Here is a 17,851-nt window from a genome sequence, read left to right as displayed (position 1 = left end):
CAACGAAAGAAAAATTCTGTGAATATTACATTTATCATGGCTATAACTTTAAAAAGGCTTTTGTGTTATGATACAAAAGTGGAAATTCACTTCACACTGAATTTAATATACAGGTCTTTAAAATCACAATGTATTATAACACACATCCTAACATCAATGAATGTTTTGCCCACCTGTTGTTCTGGGCCTCTGTGTTGCACTCCTCCTCTCCTGGACGGATCTTAGGGGCTCCTTTTTCCCAGGTACCACCTTGCTCCTTTTGACAGGCTCAGCTTTCCCAGCATCCTCAATCTTCACATCAATTTTGAAATACTCCTCACTCTTTCTCTTCTTGCTATTCACGGCCATGTAAATGGGAAATGATTCTTCCTGCATGGACTGAGATACAGACAGATTTGGAGACGCGTGTGGTGTCAGGTGACAGTGAAGAGGAGAAGATGAGCACAGGGGCGGCGGAGAGCTGACAGTAAAAACAAACGGAGCGTGGGCTGCTGGGGGCGTGGAAGTGGCTGAGAAAGAGAAGCGAGCCGGGGCCAAAGACGGGGGGGAGGTGACGGGGAAGGTGATGGGTGTAGGGGAGCCATCAAGGCGTGGAGTCAGGCTGGAGGAGGTTAACCCCTGGGCTGGATGGCTGTCATCACACGGGGAGTTTGCAGAGTTTTGCAATCCTTTGGTTTCTGTTTCTAGCTTTATGATAGGAAGGATAGGGGTGCCTGGTGCAGAATCACACAGACTGCTTCCATCAGACAGCTCCAGGGTTTTCTCTAAGAGCCTTCGTCTTGACTTCTTTATCTTCCTTCCACTCGAAATAATTGCCTCCACTGGTGCTTTGTTCTTGATCACCGTGGCAGAAGTAAAATAGGTATTTTTGACCCATTCCGTAGCCTTATCAGCCTCTAAAACCACCTTGCTCACAACAACCTTTTTGCTGACAAAGAAGGTCAGCCTCGGCTCGTTGGAGTCCGACCCATACGGGCTATCAGGTAACACTGGAAGGACATTTTTGTCAGGTCCACAGCCACGAGTCCCACTCTTGGAGTCCAATGAATCTGAAATCCACAGCTTGAACTTGTGTCTCTAGGACTGGTGTTCATTCTGGTTAGATCTGAGTCAATGAGGGCAAGTGCGTCTTTCAAAGAGGGAACTGGGGTTCCAGTTAACCCACTGTCAGCAGAAAGTGGGCTGTTGGACTGAATACTTGGCATACACTTCTTAAACATCTCCAGTGTCCCGATAGGTGACAGTGTCTTGTTGAGCATCTTGGTTAGATCTCTATATTCGGGTTTGCCCACCTGCAGATGTGGACTAGCAGACATGTTGCCAGAGTCCACCAGCTTCCCGGCTGGGACGAGTAGGACAAGAGGAGAGTCCTTCTGAAGAAAATCGATATTCTCCTGGTCAGACAAATTATAGGCCTTCTGCTCCTCTGATTTCTGAAAGTATTCGTCCATTGGAGTAGGCTTGGAGAGGGACCGCTCTCTGACAGCTTCGCCCTTATTGAGAGCAGCAAGAGGGCTACGTGGCTTTTCCCGCTTGTACAGTGACTTTCGAGACACTTGGAAGGTTTTGTTGGCTGCCATCTTCAGTGGCTGATCCGTTTTGTTTCTCCTGGGTACGCTTACGTTTTCACCGTCCCTTTTGTTTTTGATTGTGTCCCATAAGCTTTTCTGAAACACAAAAAAACAACCAACATTTTTTATTTATCATGTCAGAATGAAAACTACGTGATGAAACCGTTTCAAAAAGTTGTTCACTGTTTAACAAAATGACCAACTAGGAAAATCAGGACTGTTGACTTGCATGCATTTCTTTTTAAACATTATTGTAGGGCTGTACCCGATTATCCGTTCGTTGGGCTGTACCGGATTATCCGTTCGTTGGAGTACTATTCGGGTTTCAATTTCGTTATAAGGATATTCGGTTTTTTTCTTCGTTTTTTTTTGGCACTGCGGCTGTCAAATTGAATGTATTGAAAACTCCAATATCAATGTAAGAGCTTGTGCCTCTTCGGGGGGTGCTAACACTTAGCCATAAACATTATCGTTTACTTTCTCCGTTGTAATATGTAGATATTACTTTTTCTCTGTTAATCTCCGTCAAGTTGTTTCCATAGCAACAACAACTTCCTGTCAACAGCTAACTCTCCTTCAAAAATAAAAGCATGTCCATACAAAATAGGAAGCCAAGCCAAATTACTCTTAAGACTATACAACTGCAACGAAAGTAACAAACACAATGCAATATCCCTTTCAATTTCAAAGAACACGAAATTGGGTTATACACATTAACAAATAACTATAAAACAACAATAGTACTACTATAATAATAATAATATAATAGTAATACTGTAGAATAACAAAATGAATGCCGTGAATAAACCGAAATACACGTATTGAAGCGGTTATTACTTACTACCCCATCCCGCCCCCGCCGATTATTCGCTGCTGACTACTACCGAATATCCGGAGCCCATTTGATACATTTGTAATCACCGATACAGCTCTACATTTACCTTTTTCTTTCTCGGTGCTTCTGCTCTCCCCAGCAGTACAGCCTGTTGTTTGAGGATCCCATTGGCACTGAAGACGATGAGCTCCCTTATTCCACCTTCTTCTGATGGAGTCCATGTTACGTTCAAATTGAATGAGTCCTCGGGCTGCAAACACAAAGCACAGGGGAACATGATCATTCAATGAAACAACATTTAGTCTATATCGATCGATGTATCCTACTGGGAAAACGTTAACGATGGATAGCAGAGATACAATATGTTAACTTGGCACAACGAAGCTCCAGAGCGTACAACTCTTGAGACATGGGAGTTGTATCCATTCGTGCAGAGAAAAGCTAACGTTAACTGAGAACATAACTTACCTGAATCGTGAAAGTCCTGTATTCCACAGAAAATCCTTTACTTGCAGGGATCTTTTCAATTGTAACCTCCGCTTCTGAATCCGCTATTGGGTTCTCAATACGCAGAACAGCCGACTTTGAGGTGCCCAACTTTACATTTCCAAAAGTCACAAAAGGAGCCTTTGAAAACAGGGTTAAAACCAAAACTGGAACATCGTTCTCCTTGTTAGCGTCGGCTCGCTTTACCGGACTGGAGTCCAGAAATCCTTTCCATGCTGAATTATCCGTTTCAGCCATGAAAGATGAGATACAGTAGCAGTAGCTAATGTCTAGCTACAAACGCAGTTAGTTTTACGTTTTAAAACGTCTACCATGTGAGCTGACGAGCTGACACTAATGTTGACTAGAAAACGTTAAATCACCCTTCCTTCCAAAACACGCTGAATGACGGTTTGAAATTCGGCGTGGTGTAAATCCGCCAATGATACGCGAGGGATGGCTACTATTGTCCAATGGGTAAAGAGGATAGTTCAAATCCATATGAATACAAAGCTATTGGCCAATCAGATATCAGCTACATTTTGTAACTGCCCAGGCCACGCTCACATTTCCAAATACAATAAACGAAGATATCTCACTCTAATGTTATTTAGTTCGAGTTAACTAAAGTCAAAGGCTAATCTATGCTCTGATTTATGCTATTAATTTCCCGTTGCACTGAAAGTAATGCTTAGAACCAAAACTAAGATTTAAGATCAGTATAATGATGTAATGTGTGGCGAAGTCCCTCCCCTTCCGGGGGAGCCTCTGAACCAGATGACGGTCCTTCATTTTACTTTTGAGTAAGGGATCTGCAAACTAATACGATCTTCAAATGTGCACTTTATTTCCACGATTTCTTATTTCGGTTATGTCTCATTCAAAATATAACTAAACGTGTTGATGCAAATAAAAGAATAATATAAAATTAATATTCGAAGTGGCTCAGAATTCTGAAAGAACGAAATGTTCACTTTTATATGAGAGTAGTAGTAGCCTACAGCCTGTCACCACCAGAAGTGCCACCTGGCCAGTCGAACATCTCGCAGTGATCGTATGGTTAGTTAGGTCACGGCCGTCTCCTATCTCCTTAATAGCAGAAATTAGCAATGACACCTTTACCGTTAACGTTATTAATGTAGCTCCAAAACGTGTTGATTTCCAATTCAAAGGGTCAAGATAACTGCAATATTTATAAACCTACTATGGATAAGTTGTGTTGTAGCCTACTCTTACATCCAAACTATACCTTTTGGGAAATGCGTAACAACCGTAACAGGGTCATTCTACAGAAAAGGTGGAAGTACTGTCACCAAAATACATTACGTTGACCTAATACTCACATTCATTATATATGTTGAATAAATAGAGATTGTCTTTGATCATACATGGAAGTGGAGCCTATAGTTTTCATTTAAAATATATTTTTTTCAATAAATAAATCTCATTCATATTTACATAACATTACATACATTAAATATAACACTGAAATGGTAAAAAAAAATCATAATGTCAGTCACCCAGAATTACGTCATTAGTGTTACTGCTACACAAAACGCTTTTATTTTTGAAGTAATGTCTCTGACGTGCCTCCTGTAACAAGAGATCATTTGAGGCAGTGCAGTGGACAAAGACATAAGGAAAGTAAGATACTTCTTACTTTGTTTGTTAAAGGTGTCATTTTATCTTCAAATGTTACGTGCGTCTTTCAAGTCTGTCATTAGTGTTACTCATTGCATAGCCCTAGGGGTGAACATTTAAATGGGAAAATGTATTGTATTGAAGAGTTAAACGATTTTGATATTGACTGAAGCCACATTTGGTCTGACACATGGCAGCAATTTTGTTAAAATTGTAGTGTTTTCTCCAAATTGTCACTGGTGTTACCGTCACTGGTGTTACTCTTCTTCCTGGTAACACGTAACACCAGTGATGTTCCTATATAATTAAGCTTTGTATAATGTATACAAATAATAAAAATACTTTAAGCTCTGATGTGGATTAATCAAGTTAAGAGTTAGTTATTGCTATTTAACAGGTTTTAGATGTGTTTAGAAGGAATATATTTCAGCAGATTTGTATCACCCAGATTCCACCTTTTCTGTAGAATGACTCAACAACATCCTAAAAGTCATACAATTATCATTTGTAGCAGCTCTTTAAAAGACTCACTGGCCAGCAGGCAGCTAACAGTCTGTCTGCAAGAGAACATTTATTGTGCTTTTTAATCAATTATTAATCATTATTCATACCTGCATGTTTTATATTAAAGGTCCCATGGCCATTTCTACTGATCATAATTCCATTGTTGAGGTATACTCAAATACATATATATTGTGCAATTTTCCAAACTCACATTGGTTTCTCATACAGCATCTCTGCATAGTATATGTAATCACTAGGCTTATTTGAGACAAGCGAGACCTGCGCAGACCTGCGCAGTTGCGATCAACGTCTTGCTCGTGCGTTGCATGATGGTTAGTCATTTTGTCCGACTTGCTCTGGAGGCTCGCCAACATGAGACGTTGCAATCTCGCGGGACAAAGACGCCCGCAGCCTTGAGAGCGAGGCGCGGCGAGGCGGCGCAGTTCCTCTCCACGTGCTGCGGAAGCGAAATGCTTGATGGGAAACGACTCGCTGGTATCTCGAGCTGAGCGCTCATTGGTGGTTTTTTCCACGTGCTGGTGATGAAACTCTCCAATTGGCTGGGCAAAATGTTGTTGTTGTTTTGTGTCAGTTTTACGTCGCCACTTCCATTCACATTTTTCATCATTGTTCCACAATATTTATCATCATTAAATTAATATCCATATATTTTATACTATACTTGCACTGCTTACCGTTTTCATACTTTATATATCTTAGCATATATAGCACTGTTCATACTGCTCTCAGGCTGCTGTGTATATCTAGTGTATTCATACCCCTCACTGTTTATTCATCATTCAATTCATTCTATATTTTATTCTGTAGATTGTGTACATTACTTTTCACTTTACTGCTTGTTGCACCTGGTTAGAAGCTAAACTGCATTTCGTTGTCTCAGTACCTGTAATATGTGCAATAACAATAAAGTTGAATCTAATCTGGAGCAGGAACAAATGTATTTACTTAGTACATATCTGACATTAACGATTAAACACATGTGTGCATTCTTTATAAATGCAAACCGAGTCAAGCCGACTCCGGAGGTGGCGGTATGCACCTTAAAGTTGTTTGCAATCCGCCAAAAAACCGAGAGAAGAAGAAGAAGACGAAGCCGACTCCGAGCATGGACTCCGAGCTGTCCGACTTCAGGCGAGCTTTTTGAGACCTCCCCCGGCTGCGATCGGCTATTCTCGTCTACTTTCGAGGCGAGCAGCAACGCGTCTCAAACAAGCCTAGTAGGCTTGGAGTCCATGCTCGGAGTCGGCTTCGTCTTCTTCTTCTTCTCTCGGTTTTTTGGCGGATTGCAAACAACTTTAAGGTGCATACCGCCACCTCCGGAGTCGGCTTGACTCGGTTTGCATTTATAAAGAATGCACACATGTGTTTAATCGTTAATGTCATATATGTACTAAGTAAATACATTTGTTCCTGCTCCAGATTAGATTCAACTTTATTGTTATTGCACAGATTACAGGTACTGAGACAACGAAATGCAGTTTAGCTTCTAACCAGGTGCAACAAGCAGTAAAGTGAAAAGTAATGTACACAATCTACAGAATAACATATAGAATGAATTGAATGATGAATAAACAGTGAGGGGTATGAATACACTATATATACACAGCAGCCTGAGAGCAGTATGAACAGTGTGTATGAATATGCTAAGATATATAAAGTATGAAAACGGTAAGCAGTATAGTATCAAATATATAGATATTAATTTCATGATGATAAACATTGTGGAACAATGATGAAAAATGGGAATGGATGTGGCGACGTAAAACTGACACAAAACAACAACAAACTTTTGCCAGCCAATTGGAGAGTTTCATCAGCAGCACGTGGTAAAAACCACCAATGAGCGCTCAGCTCGAGATACCAGCGAGCCGTTTCCCATCAAGCATTTCGCTTCCGCAGCCCGTGGAGAGCAACTGCGCCAACTCGCCTCGCCTCGCTCTCAAGGCTGCGGGCGTCTTTGTCCCGCGAAATTTCAAAGTCTCATGTGGGCGGGCCTCCAGAGCAAGTCGGACAAAATGACTAACCATCATGCAACGCACTAGCAAGACGTTGATCGCAACTGCGCAGGTCTGCGCAGGTCTTGCTTGTCTCAAACAAGCCTACTCTCTGTCCTAAACGGCTTGTTGGAGGCGCTCCTGCCCCCCCTCCCTGTGATAAACCTATTAACCCCGCCCCCTTTAAAAAAAAAACGGCTCTTTTGAACGGCTCTCGCAAAGGAACGGAGTCAGATCCGGCTCCCTTCAAAGAGCCATAATTCCCATCACTAGTGCCCGCTCCTTGCAGCAGCGAGCCTCGCAACGTCCCGCCGAGCAGGCACGTGCACACATAAGTGGGCTTGAGCCCCTGCCCTGTTTCTTCCTCCAGAGAAAGTGCGCTTTTTATGGGGTGCTTTATTAGGGTCTGAGACCAGAGGTTGGCTGGCGACCCAATTGAACAGCGAGCGATAAACCTGCGAAACACACACAAAACTGGGAAAACGACCGGCAAAGGCACAGAAAAGATTAGGAAATCATTACGTCAGATAGTCCGCGCGAGCCCAGCGCCCACGTGACTGCAACTCGCATGATTGATATCGGTAGGATCAATTTAGTCGCTCGCAACAACAAATTACTAAACTGCCAGTGCTTCGAGTTTACAGCTAATTAGCTAAAAGACAAAAACAAATATAGTTAACTAGGGTAGGCTACTAGCTAATGGATAAGTTAGCTCAAGGTTTAGCTAAGGCATTTTATCATGGGCATACAGGCTAATGTACTGAACTTAAGGGGAGACACTAAAGGTGAATACAGTAAAATGTGTATCTAATAACGTCATCACAATCACCACATTGATATGCAAATTGGCGTTAACTAGGCCTAATTAAAATGCGTTAATTTGCATGAAGTTACCAAGGTGAAAAGGATAAAACTAAAATGTTTTTTTTTTAAAAACACATCACCACAACTTCCCCAGATAGTTACTTGCGTCAAGTCAGTATTTCCCCCCTGAAATGTTATGTTTAAATGCAGATTAGCTTTATCTATGAATTCAGACATAAAGATATTTTTGCCTGTAATGTCCTTAAACAGTAACTTCATAATTTTGATTGTTGGCTGCTCATTTAATAAGTATTATTTTACTAGTTTGTTGTCTGCTCTTGTGCGTAGTGAATACTAAAGAAGACTATTGTCTCTGCGTCAGCTGATTATTTTGTAGAATTCTGTTGAGTATTAAACAATTGTATGAGTGTGAGGGTATTAAAATAAATTGGTCAGTAAGTCAGAGATGTGCAACTATATTTAACTTTTAGTTTTAATAAAAAAAATTATAAATGATTATTGGAAGTGCCCTCTTTCTCACTTGAGCTCCTGCCCCCCAAAATGTCTGTGCACGTCCCTGCCGCCGTGTGTGTGTGTGTGTGTATGTGTGTGTGTGTGTGTGTGTGTGTGTGTGTGTGTGTGTGTGTGTGTGTGTGTGTGTGTGTGTGTGTGTGTGTGTGTGTGTGTGTGTGTGTGTGTGTGTGTGTTTGTGTGAGGAAGTCCACGGATTGGTCCAAACGTAACGGCTCCGTGGACGTAACGTCACTATACCCGAAATACGTCACTATTCCCAAGAAGTAAACAATGGAAAAAGAGAAATCCCCAACGAGGCGTTCTGGGGCAGCATAGACAGGTCTTTTCTGTGTTTTACTTGCTACAGGGTGTACTTTGAGGGTATGTGACTCTGCAGACCGTTTACATGCAGAAAAAGCTACATAACACACAAGGGGACGGGTAATAACCAGAAAAGCATGACATGGGACCTTTAACATATACACTTTACTTTTATTCTATTTTACGATTTATATTGTTTTACTGTATTTTTTTCTCTAAACTCCCTTTTAGGGTATTTTTTAAATTTCCATAATTTCCTAGTTATATAAAGGTATTATGTTTTGATTACACATGTCCTATAATTGAAATCAGAGCAGTAACATATTTAATTGTATACTTTGAACACAAATTGACAATCATTCATTGCACATTCTGAATACAAAGATGTCCACATGGACAGTGTACAGTGGATACAAAAATCATTTCATTGCCCACCCCAATGAGCCAAACCCTTTTTATAGAGCTGGTAGAAACTTTTAAAATTAGCAAGAGATGATCTCCTTTAACATGCATTAATTGATTTAGCCACTTGGGGGCAGCACAAGAACCTGTAAACACAACAATTGTAACAACAGTTACACAGGAGCTGTATTACTCATTACGCATGTCCTTACTACGTTTTTTTCTGGATAATTTAGTAGGATATACAGAAATATATATATTCTTCTATGCAAATGTATTATCACAAGTATACGTAAGTCTATATTACTGTTGCTGTAGTATAGTATTTTATAGAACAGTCTAACTTAACTTGAACATTATATATTGAGTATTATGTGTGGTTCATGTCCATTCTACTGTAGATATGTATATATACCTGCTGTTTATTGTTTTTATTTTATTATTTTAATACTTTTTGTCCGCCTTTTAATTTTAATGTCTGAACACATTATTGTTTCTGTAACAAAATATTTCCCAATTTGGGATGACTAAAGTAGATCCATCTTTCTATCAATCTATCTTATCCCAGAAGTTACCTCTCTAAATGATATAAATCTGCTCTATGAAATAAAAAAAAGTTGTATTGTGTTTTTATTTGTATACTATAAAGAAGCAAATTATGCAACCAGCTTTTTAAATAAATGTTTTAAATATTGTGTTTGTACATGGCACCTGCTTTACATAAACTCATACACAACATGCAGTAATTATTTTTTAAGTAAACTCTCTGTACACAGTCACTCCACCAGCTAAAAGATACTGTTAAATTGTGAGCCAGTTTGCACCAAAGGGTGGAAAAAACATTAATTCCATTCTATTTAACAACATCGTAAATGTAATTTGTTTTATCAGGTCCCAATGGCATGGTTACACAAATTATGTTTTAATTCAATGCCAAAAAAAGCTACTTTGTGGATCCATGTCTACTAGTTACAAATGTAGTGTGCTGGCAGGAAAGTGAAGGCGTTGTGCTGTACATAAGGACGTGTCTTGGGTTTTATAGGTCGAATGTTGGAGTCACGGTTTGTACAGGCCGTGGAGGGTCACGGGTATGATGATGTTGACCTCGGCCCGTGCCAGCTCTGTGAGTTTCACGGCATCCAGCACCAGCAGGAAGCCCGGTCTCTCTGCACCCGGCTTCACCACGATGCTCAGCAGCACACCTGGAACACATAGTAAAACATTTGAGTTTCCAATTTCAGACATGGTCAGGATTAGGTATTAAATAAATCTAGGGATGAGGTTTGAATACAGTATAAATTACATTTTTGATCAGGCATATTTTTGAGATATGAAAGGGTTCACTGGTAGAGATATCAAAATAATTGATTTTAAGAGAACAACTTTTGTTTCCTTCAGATTACATGTCAGTATAATTATGTGTGTCGTACCATCGTCTTCCTCTGTGGCTCCAGGTGTTGGTACAAACAGCGGCTCGGATGGGTAACAGTCCTCCTCCTGCCACACCAAGGTCTCTTTGGTCTGTACATTCAGCTTGACTATCTACAGCAAGACAACAATAAACACCCGAAATCTTGATCACCAAAAAAAATCATTATCATCATCAAAATTCATTCTGTGAATTATGAAAGCACTCCTTACCCTGTCAGGGATAAAGTGGTTGAGTCCCAGACCGTACGCAAATGAATATTTCTTCCCACTACACAGAGAGTAGTTTATCTGGGGAAACTCAAAGGCTGAGAAAATGACAAAAAGAAGGTGGCAGCATCTGAAAAAAGTTAGTTGGATCACAATTTTGTTTTGTCATGATTTTAAGAGCAAGAATGATCCCTGAAGATACATTTAAAACCCTTTTACTGGTGTGAAATGCTTAGTTTGTCTGTATGTGTTACCCTGTCTTGGTCCAGAGAAGAGGACTTCAGGCTCGAGCCAAATGGTGCCATCGCTGTTAAGAACAGCAGTTGCTGTGGTGTAGGGAAGAGACACCAGATTCTTTCCCTGCTCCTCCTGAACACACATGAAAGCAAACACAAATGGATGTACACACATACACACAAACAGTCTACTCTGAGGGGGTATTTTATACAGTATAGTGTGAGAACTGTGTGCTTTATGTGAAAAGTCTAACTGGGTAAAACACTTATCCAGAAAAAGTTGCTAACAAAGCTAGCTCAGCAGTTAGTTTCAGTTGAACATGCTGTTGCTAGTAGCAACAGCTGACTGACAACGACATCCACTATTTTTGTCAGATCTTTGTCTGGGCCTATATTACCAGGCATCTTGTTATCTACTCCTTAAATGCCAATTTGGAGCAATATCTGTAAGGGCTGTAGCCTAAGTGTTGTTATTGTTACAGCTGTTTTGTGGTTTTTGGTTTAGGAAAATTACTTTTTTCTATGTTTAGCTGACTGCTAACCTAGCTAGCTGTGCTAACCTCAGGCTTTCAACTTTTGTAATGTCTTCTGTTCACCTTATCATTATTCTGTTTGGTTGAAATGTGTGTATAGTGTAAATCTTTCTCTTTATCGGTACTATTATCAGTTAAATTGGTACGAAGCAACACAACTATACTTCAGATTTGCCTCTCATATGGAGCTATTTTAATACAATTTTATTTTTATTCTATGTTTAGGACATTAATACATTCAAAATGTTTGCATTTACTGTAGGAAATTACAATTATATTTTCATGAAGTGAGTTCAAAATAATTTATTAGCTTTGATAAAAGATTTTAAACACCAATCAAGCATTGTCCAAAAAACTGATCAGACAATTTAATAGTTTGTACATTTTATGAAATGTATGACCAGTTAAGACTACTTTTAAAAGAACACCTCCACACAAATTCAAGTTCATTAACATTACCATTACCCACCTTGTGTATATCCAGTGGCAGTACATATCGTCGGACCTCAGGCTGAGGAGCTCTCATCGCAGCTTTCTTCACTTCCTCCCACTCCTGCTTTATGTTGGCCAGGTACAGGTAGTCGTACACAAAGTCATGACTGCAAAAAAACACAGAGATATTTCATTATGACACAATTAATTATACGATTGGTATAAACCTATACAGACACGCTCACACTCACCCTTTCCACGTGCAGAGGTCAACCACGATGAAGCCCTCATCCTCGTAGGCGTTGATATGGTGAAAGATGTTGAAAGCTGATGTTCTGAACTTGTGGCTGCTCAAATATTCAGCTGGGTCCTTAGTGGCCAAGTGAAACCATGTCTATAGCACACAAACACAAATACATGAAGAGACACATACGTCAACATACTGTATGAACAAAGATGCACATGCACAGGCACAGTCCCATGTAACTATACACACTTCCCTTCCTACCTCCAAAAGTCAAAATATACAACATCCCTTGAATGATTATAAGACAATGGGTTCCTGAACACAGACATGTAACAGTTGCTCCATCACTCCTACTGCATAGAGACACCAAGACTGAAAGAGAAACAAATCAGCTGCACAGCTGCATGTCCTTGTGGTGTTTTCGTATCATTTTGTGCCTTTTCGTGGTGGTTTAGCAACTTTTTGTGGTAGTTATGTGTATCTTTATGGTAATTTTGCTACAATTTCTGTTCATTTTGGATTTTTGTGGTAGTTTGATTTCCCTTTGTGCTAGTTTGTGTCTGTTTTTGGTCATTTTGCATTGCGTATGTTTGTTTTTTGCCTTTTCTGTCATTTTGCTCTTCTTTTCAGTCCTTCATTATCAGTCTTATAATTTTGGGTCACTTTGTAGTTGTTCTGCATCTCCCAGTAGCTGTTTTTTGTTCTCATCCGTCTCTTTTTTGCTCCTCTTTGTGGTTGTGTTTGACCACCAACAAATGTTAACACTTCATGCTGACGGTCTCATCCAAAGGCCCCTGAGTCTGTAATCCATTCATGGTTCACAAGCTTCTTACCACCACCCTCTTGCGCCACCCCTTGCTTACCCCCATGCTTTCGTTGGATTCAAAACAGTCCATGTATGTCGCCCCTCTGACGCTCCAAGCCGACAGGAACTTGAGCAGGTTGATTTTTACCGGCTGCTCCACAAACACAAAGTGGTTGTCTGTCATACCAAAGCTACAGAGAGATAGACAAAACAAATCCATAAGCAGCAGTTTTCAACTTCCACAGGGTTCATAGAAACAAAACTGAGTTAATGTGTTTGGTTAGTGCAAAACAAGTACAGATGCAAAGCTCAGATTATGATGAATATGATGTATTGTGTATTGATCTTGATAAATGAAGTCGGTACCTGTGTACGTAGGAGGGTTTTAACCTCTCACTGCTGGGTAGTTGAACAACAACCTGGGATTTCTCCAGGGGATCCGACCCATCTGAAAACACACAGTTGCAGTGGGTGATGTTATCATTCTGTAGTGAGTGGGTGCATATGATGAACTACAATTTTACTCCAGCTCATAAAGAAGAAGGTCCATTTAAAATCACTCACAATCAATCGGATGACAGTTTCAATGTGGTACAAAAGTCACCTTTCTGAGCAGGTGGGATCTTGACGATGTTATAAGCCAGACTCAAGTTCTTTCCAAAGCAGTTGCCGATGTTATAGACTGTACCATCTGCTTCAATATGGGGATGGGCTGTCAACCCATTCACTGAGAGGTACTTACATAAGTCAACCTAATACAAATATGTACACAAGACAGGACATAATTGGAGAGTCATTTTTATAAAGCATGACGTCATCATTTATAAGTCTATCAACAATTATATAAACACATAATTACTCAAATAAAAAAATTCTGTAGCACCAAAACATTTAAATTGAAAAGATTGACTGAAGTAAGACTTGGTACTAGTTGTGTTGTTTCTTTAGTGTTATCTGTTTCTGATTCAGCAAGATGTAAACCAATCAGCTCTCACCCTCTTCAAAGTCTCCAGCGAATCAGGATCAACCTTAGTGATGAAATTTGTCTCTGTGACGGCATAGAAGTCTTCACCGACTGGATAGATGTTCACCATGCAGTTATCAGTCACCTCAATGCCTCTGAAATAAGTGAAGAATCTAAACAGAAACAAGGCAATATTTTGTTAAAATATTAAAACAGTATTTTGAGCCATTGGATGTTTTATCATAATACAGTATATAGATTTTTTGTTGGGCCATAAAAGATCAGAAATTAGTACAAATAAATTAGCATTACTACTACCATGACACCAGTTTGCCATTTTTAAACTGCTTTGTTGTCCAACCAACAGATAAAAAAAACAAAATGCTCAGTTTAATATCTTGATAAACTTAGAATACAACCATTTATTAACATTATAGGAGCTAGAATATGGGCTAAAAAAAAGACGAATTCATTGAGAACATTTAAGGTACTATGGGTTAAACATGGAAGAAATGTGAAATGTTCATAAACAATTTTACTAACAAGAATGTACCATCAAATGTTAAGACAACTAGCTGTTGACAAATATTAAAGTAGTTAACATCATCATCTGATGAGCTGAAATACTGTGCAACTTTATCTAAACTGAAACTATTATTTATCTATTATTTTATACCTTGAACGTTTTCTTTTTATTCGTTTATCTTTGTTATAATAATTATTATTATTATTGTTTGTTTTGTTTCTAACATGTTCAATAATATGACTAATAAAAATAAATCTAACTCTCAATCAATGCAGCAAGTGAGCATATCACCCAAAAGGTCACCTGTGTTCCTTTAACACACTTGGCTTCATACATTAGGCAGAGCACCTACAGTATGTGGTTTCGGGGTTACCTGGAGAAGATGTTTTTGCAGGGGTCTGGGTAGGCTGCTGTGCCAAACTCAGTGATGACTATTCTGTTCTCTGTCATGGCACGAACATACGCATCTGTCTTGATAAACCTGAGAAGAGAAACACATATCATGCACATATCATACCTCACGAGACATTTCTGGTCTATTAATCAAACTGTCAATGTAGTTTTGGAATTTCACAAAGCACATTACTGATTCTGCTAGGTAGACAAAACTATTAGAGTTGGATGAAGGCTTGTGGTCTGCAGCTGAGTATTGTTGTTGTCTCCTCCCTTGCAACATTCCTGTTTGGAGGAATTTACTGTCAGCTTTTTTATTTGGCTGCACAAAACTGCATGAACAGAAATCAGATGCCATAAAAGATCTGCGTCTGGATTTAGATCTATAAAATGAAGGTCTAGAGTGCTGGGAAGTACAAACAAGTACATTGAAAGGGTTTTTCTCTCAGGAACAAAACAATTTAAAAGAAAGGTCTGGCAAAAAGTTAGAAAGCCTTTAATCAGATGGCTATAACCCAAATGTAGCGACAGAGAGCTTTCTTCAGGTTGGGATTTCAGATTTATATATATTTTTTATGTAGAGAAAGAACGTATTGGTTAAAAGATGTGCTTTTTTCCCTGATTTGGAAAGGTAATGAGAAGTGTTCTTACTTCCTGTAGTAGGTCACCTGACCGTCCTTCAGGTCAAACTTGTGAATCATAGCCTGTCCATCAAACAGATGGTGGAAAGGCTCATCTCCCACCTCAAAAAGACCTGGACCCATCCGGAGAAGACTGCCGCCCAGCCATGACGGTATGACACCTGTGAACAGACACACAGACACACGCACACAGACACACAGACACACAGACACACGCACACAGACACAATTGACACGTGAATCCAGTACATAAATACCCTTACAAATAAATTAACACAATTGTGTTTTCGTACAGATTGAACAAGCAAGATATAACGGGTAAAGCTACAGTTTTTGTCATATTTCTTACAATATGATTTGGACAACACAGAATAGGACAGACCATTTAATCAAAATGTGCCAAAAGGTTGAACTAAGATAAGATGGACCTTTATTAATCCCCCTGGGGACATTCAGTAGTTTAACAGCAACAGGGTAAGATTGAAAAACAGGACAGCACAGATTCACACAGATTAATCAAATTAAGGATACAATCCAAGATACAAATTAAATATGATAAATAACTATAACTATTCCTTAAATATAAATCAATCAGGCTTTTTGGAAGCTATTCTGGAACATGTCTTGGAGTCTTTCTTTCTAGACTTTCTCTTAAGGCAGAAATGCCAAAGAAAAGTAGATAACCCACTCTCTTCCTTACCCTTGATCTCGGCAGGAATAGGTTCGTTCAGCTCCTCCACCGTCTCAAAGATCTTCTTGTAGCCTGCAGCAGGATGCTCCACTCTGGAGAGGAAAACAAAGATATTGATTTGAAAAAAAATTACTAGTAAAAGTAAATTAGTGAAAAAACAAAATGTATAGCATATAAATCTAGTCGTATTACACATTTAGTTGCAGAAATGTTATATCATTAACTCTGGTGGTGTTATAAGCTTCTAATGAAATGCATACTGTGGTGAGATTGTCCTGCCAACTGTTGATACCTTGTTTCTGTGCTGCCCAATTTACAGGTTCCTTTGTTTGGTTTTTACCACTCATTTATCCAGCATTCACCTTGATACCTGGGTCTGTTTTCAATCATGTTTTTTTCTCTTTTGTTTTGTTTTACTATTTTAATTAGCTATGTGTGAAATGCTAAACATCTCTGTTAAGGGATTTACACCACAGGGGTGATAAACAGGCAAAGCAAACAGTGTTTGGAGACAGTGGTGTTTGCTCTTGAGAGGGCAGGCTCTGATGGAAGGAGAGGAGGCATACTCTGTGTCACAGTTGCTTGATGCTATAATCTCGTAAAAGATGGATAATGTTTCTCTCATGTCGATATTTTATGTCAAAAATACTGGCCATATTATGTTTAGAAAATTCCCTGGTATTTTTGTTGGTGCTCTTTATATTTCTCCTGCTGTAAATTCAGAACAATGTAAAAGGCAATTGTAAAATAAATGGGTTTCCCCCCCCGTTCTTGTCTTATTTAACGTAAACGGAATACAACTGCATATCTCAACAATGTTCCTTGAATCCATACATTTAATATTAAAGGACTTTAGCCGCAAGGAAAATCTTACACTGTTTGGACTGCAACAAATGAAAGTGTCTCACTGCTGCAGCAACAACCTTTTCAATGGAAAACAAATCCAGTGGAACATTTGACATAGTAGACTCACCATCAAATATTTTTCAGGGAAAACAACAAGAGTCACTGACAATCTGGTTTCTCTTATTGCATTTCCAAGAACCAATATATTTAGACCACGAAAGGTATTTCTAAAAGTTTTGTCTTTCAGTTTAAATCTTCACACATTGGACAAAAACACAGAAAGTTCCACTCACCGGCTGGCCATGCTGCTGAATGTTCCTCACCAGTTACTCAGAAGTATCCTGCAAAACCAGACTTGCATTTAAACCACTCACACATTTCCTGTGGTGAGAGATGGAAACGAGGTCCCCTCCTCCCTTTTTCTATTCTACCTTGCCTCCCCCAATCCCTCCTCTTTTCCTCTGCATCTTCCTCTCCTTCATGTTTCCTTTCATGCCTTTTGCTCCCCCTTTTTTTTACCCTCTTCCTCCTCTGGTCTTACCCAGAGCAAAACAAGCCAGCTTTGTCTCAGCTCCTTTCAGGCGCATGGCCATCGGCTCCATGCAGAATGTTCTTTTGGCCTTGAAACAAAGTATTTCTCAACCTGGGGGCACAAACACTGACAAACAGGCCGATGATGAGGGTCCAACCAATAAAGTCAGCTTTTAAAGGCAGAGTGTGCTGGTATTGTTTGTGGAAGTAGAAGGAATCCTGTCTAATAAGTTCCAGACCGCCTGGACAAACCCCTCAAACTATTTTAATTGGCTC

General features: G+C 39.5%; 2 protein-coding genes across 3 annotated transcripts in view; both read right to left on the bottom strand.

Annotated features, from left to right (window-relative positions):
* The window catches only part of aspm (assembly factor for spindle microtubules), a 34,310-nt gene extending 30,836 nt beyond the window's left edge, over window positions 1-3,474 (bottom strand). The window contains 4 exon segments of the mRNA XM_034237364.1: window positions 174-1,052; window positions 1,055-1,667; window positions 2,513-2,656; window positions 2,875-3,474. Of these exon segments, the coding sequence (XP_034093255.1) occupies window positions 174-1,052; window positions 1,055-1,667; window positions 2,513-2,656; window positions 2,875-3,150 (1,912 nt within the window). The 5' untranslated portion in view covers window positions 3,151-3,474.
* Window positions 3,475-8,992: 5,518 nt separating this feature from the next.
* rpe65c (retinoid isomerohydrolase RPE65 c) lies at window positions 8,993-17,483 on the bottom strand. 2 transcript variants are annotated; one of them, XR_004571160.1, is made up of 14 exons: window positions 17,338-17,483; window positions 16,208-16,290; window positions 15,518-15,668; window positions 14,847-14,954; window positions 13,979-14,120; window positions 13,588-13,735; window positions 13,350-13,431; window positions 13,042-13,174; window positions 12,183-12,325; window positions 11,969-12,098; window positions 10,985-11,099; window positions 10,734-10,860; window positions 10,523-10,634; window positions 8,993-10,294 (listed from the first exon to the last, which is right to left on the bottom strand). XR_004571160.1 is itself a non-coding variant. In XM_034237300.1 (14 exons), exons 1-14 carry the CDS (start codon window positions 17,346-17,348, stop codon window positions 10,149-10,151), a joined length of 1,599 nt encoding a protein of 532 aa, XP_034093191.1. In that variant the 5' UTR covers window positions 17,349-17,483; the 3' UTR covers window positions 8,993-10,148. The 2 variants fall into 2 exon arrangements, 1 of the variants encoding a protein (XP_034093191.1); XM_034237300.1 differs by having other exon boundaries at window positions 10,734-10,828.
* Between the last annotated feature and the right edge of the window lie 368 nt (window positions 17,484-17,851).

The sequence above is a fragment of the Gymnodraco acuticeps genome, unplaced genomic scaffold, assembly GCF_902827175.1.
Source record: "Gymnodraco acuticeps unplaced genomic scaffold, fGymAcu1.1, whole genome shotgun sequence".
NCBI lineage: Eukaryota > Metazoa > Chordata > Actinopteri > Perciformes > Bathydraconidae > Gymnodraco > Gymnodraco acuticeps.
This window is presented reverse-complemented; position numbering and strand designations above follow the sequence as displayed.

Excerpts from the sequence above, each read along its gene's own strand:
- rpe65c (XM_034237300.1), bottom strand. Across the intron at positions 13,736-13,978 it reads CGCTGGAGACTTTGAAGAGG|GTTGACTTATGTAAGTACCT; the intron begins GTGAGAGCTGAT and ends TATTTGTATTAG. Across the intron at positions 10,295-10,522 it reads AGCCACAGAGGAAGACGATG|GTGTGCTGCTGAGCATCGTG; the intron begins GTACGACACACA and ends TATGTGTTCCAG.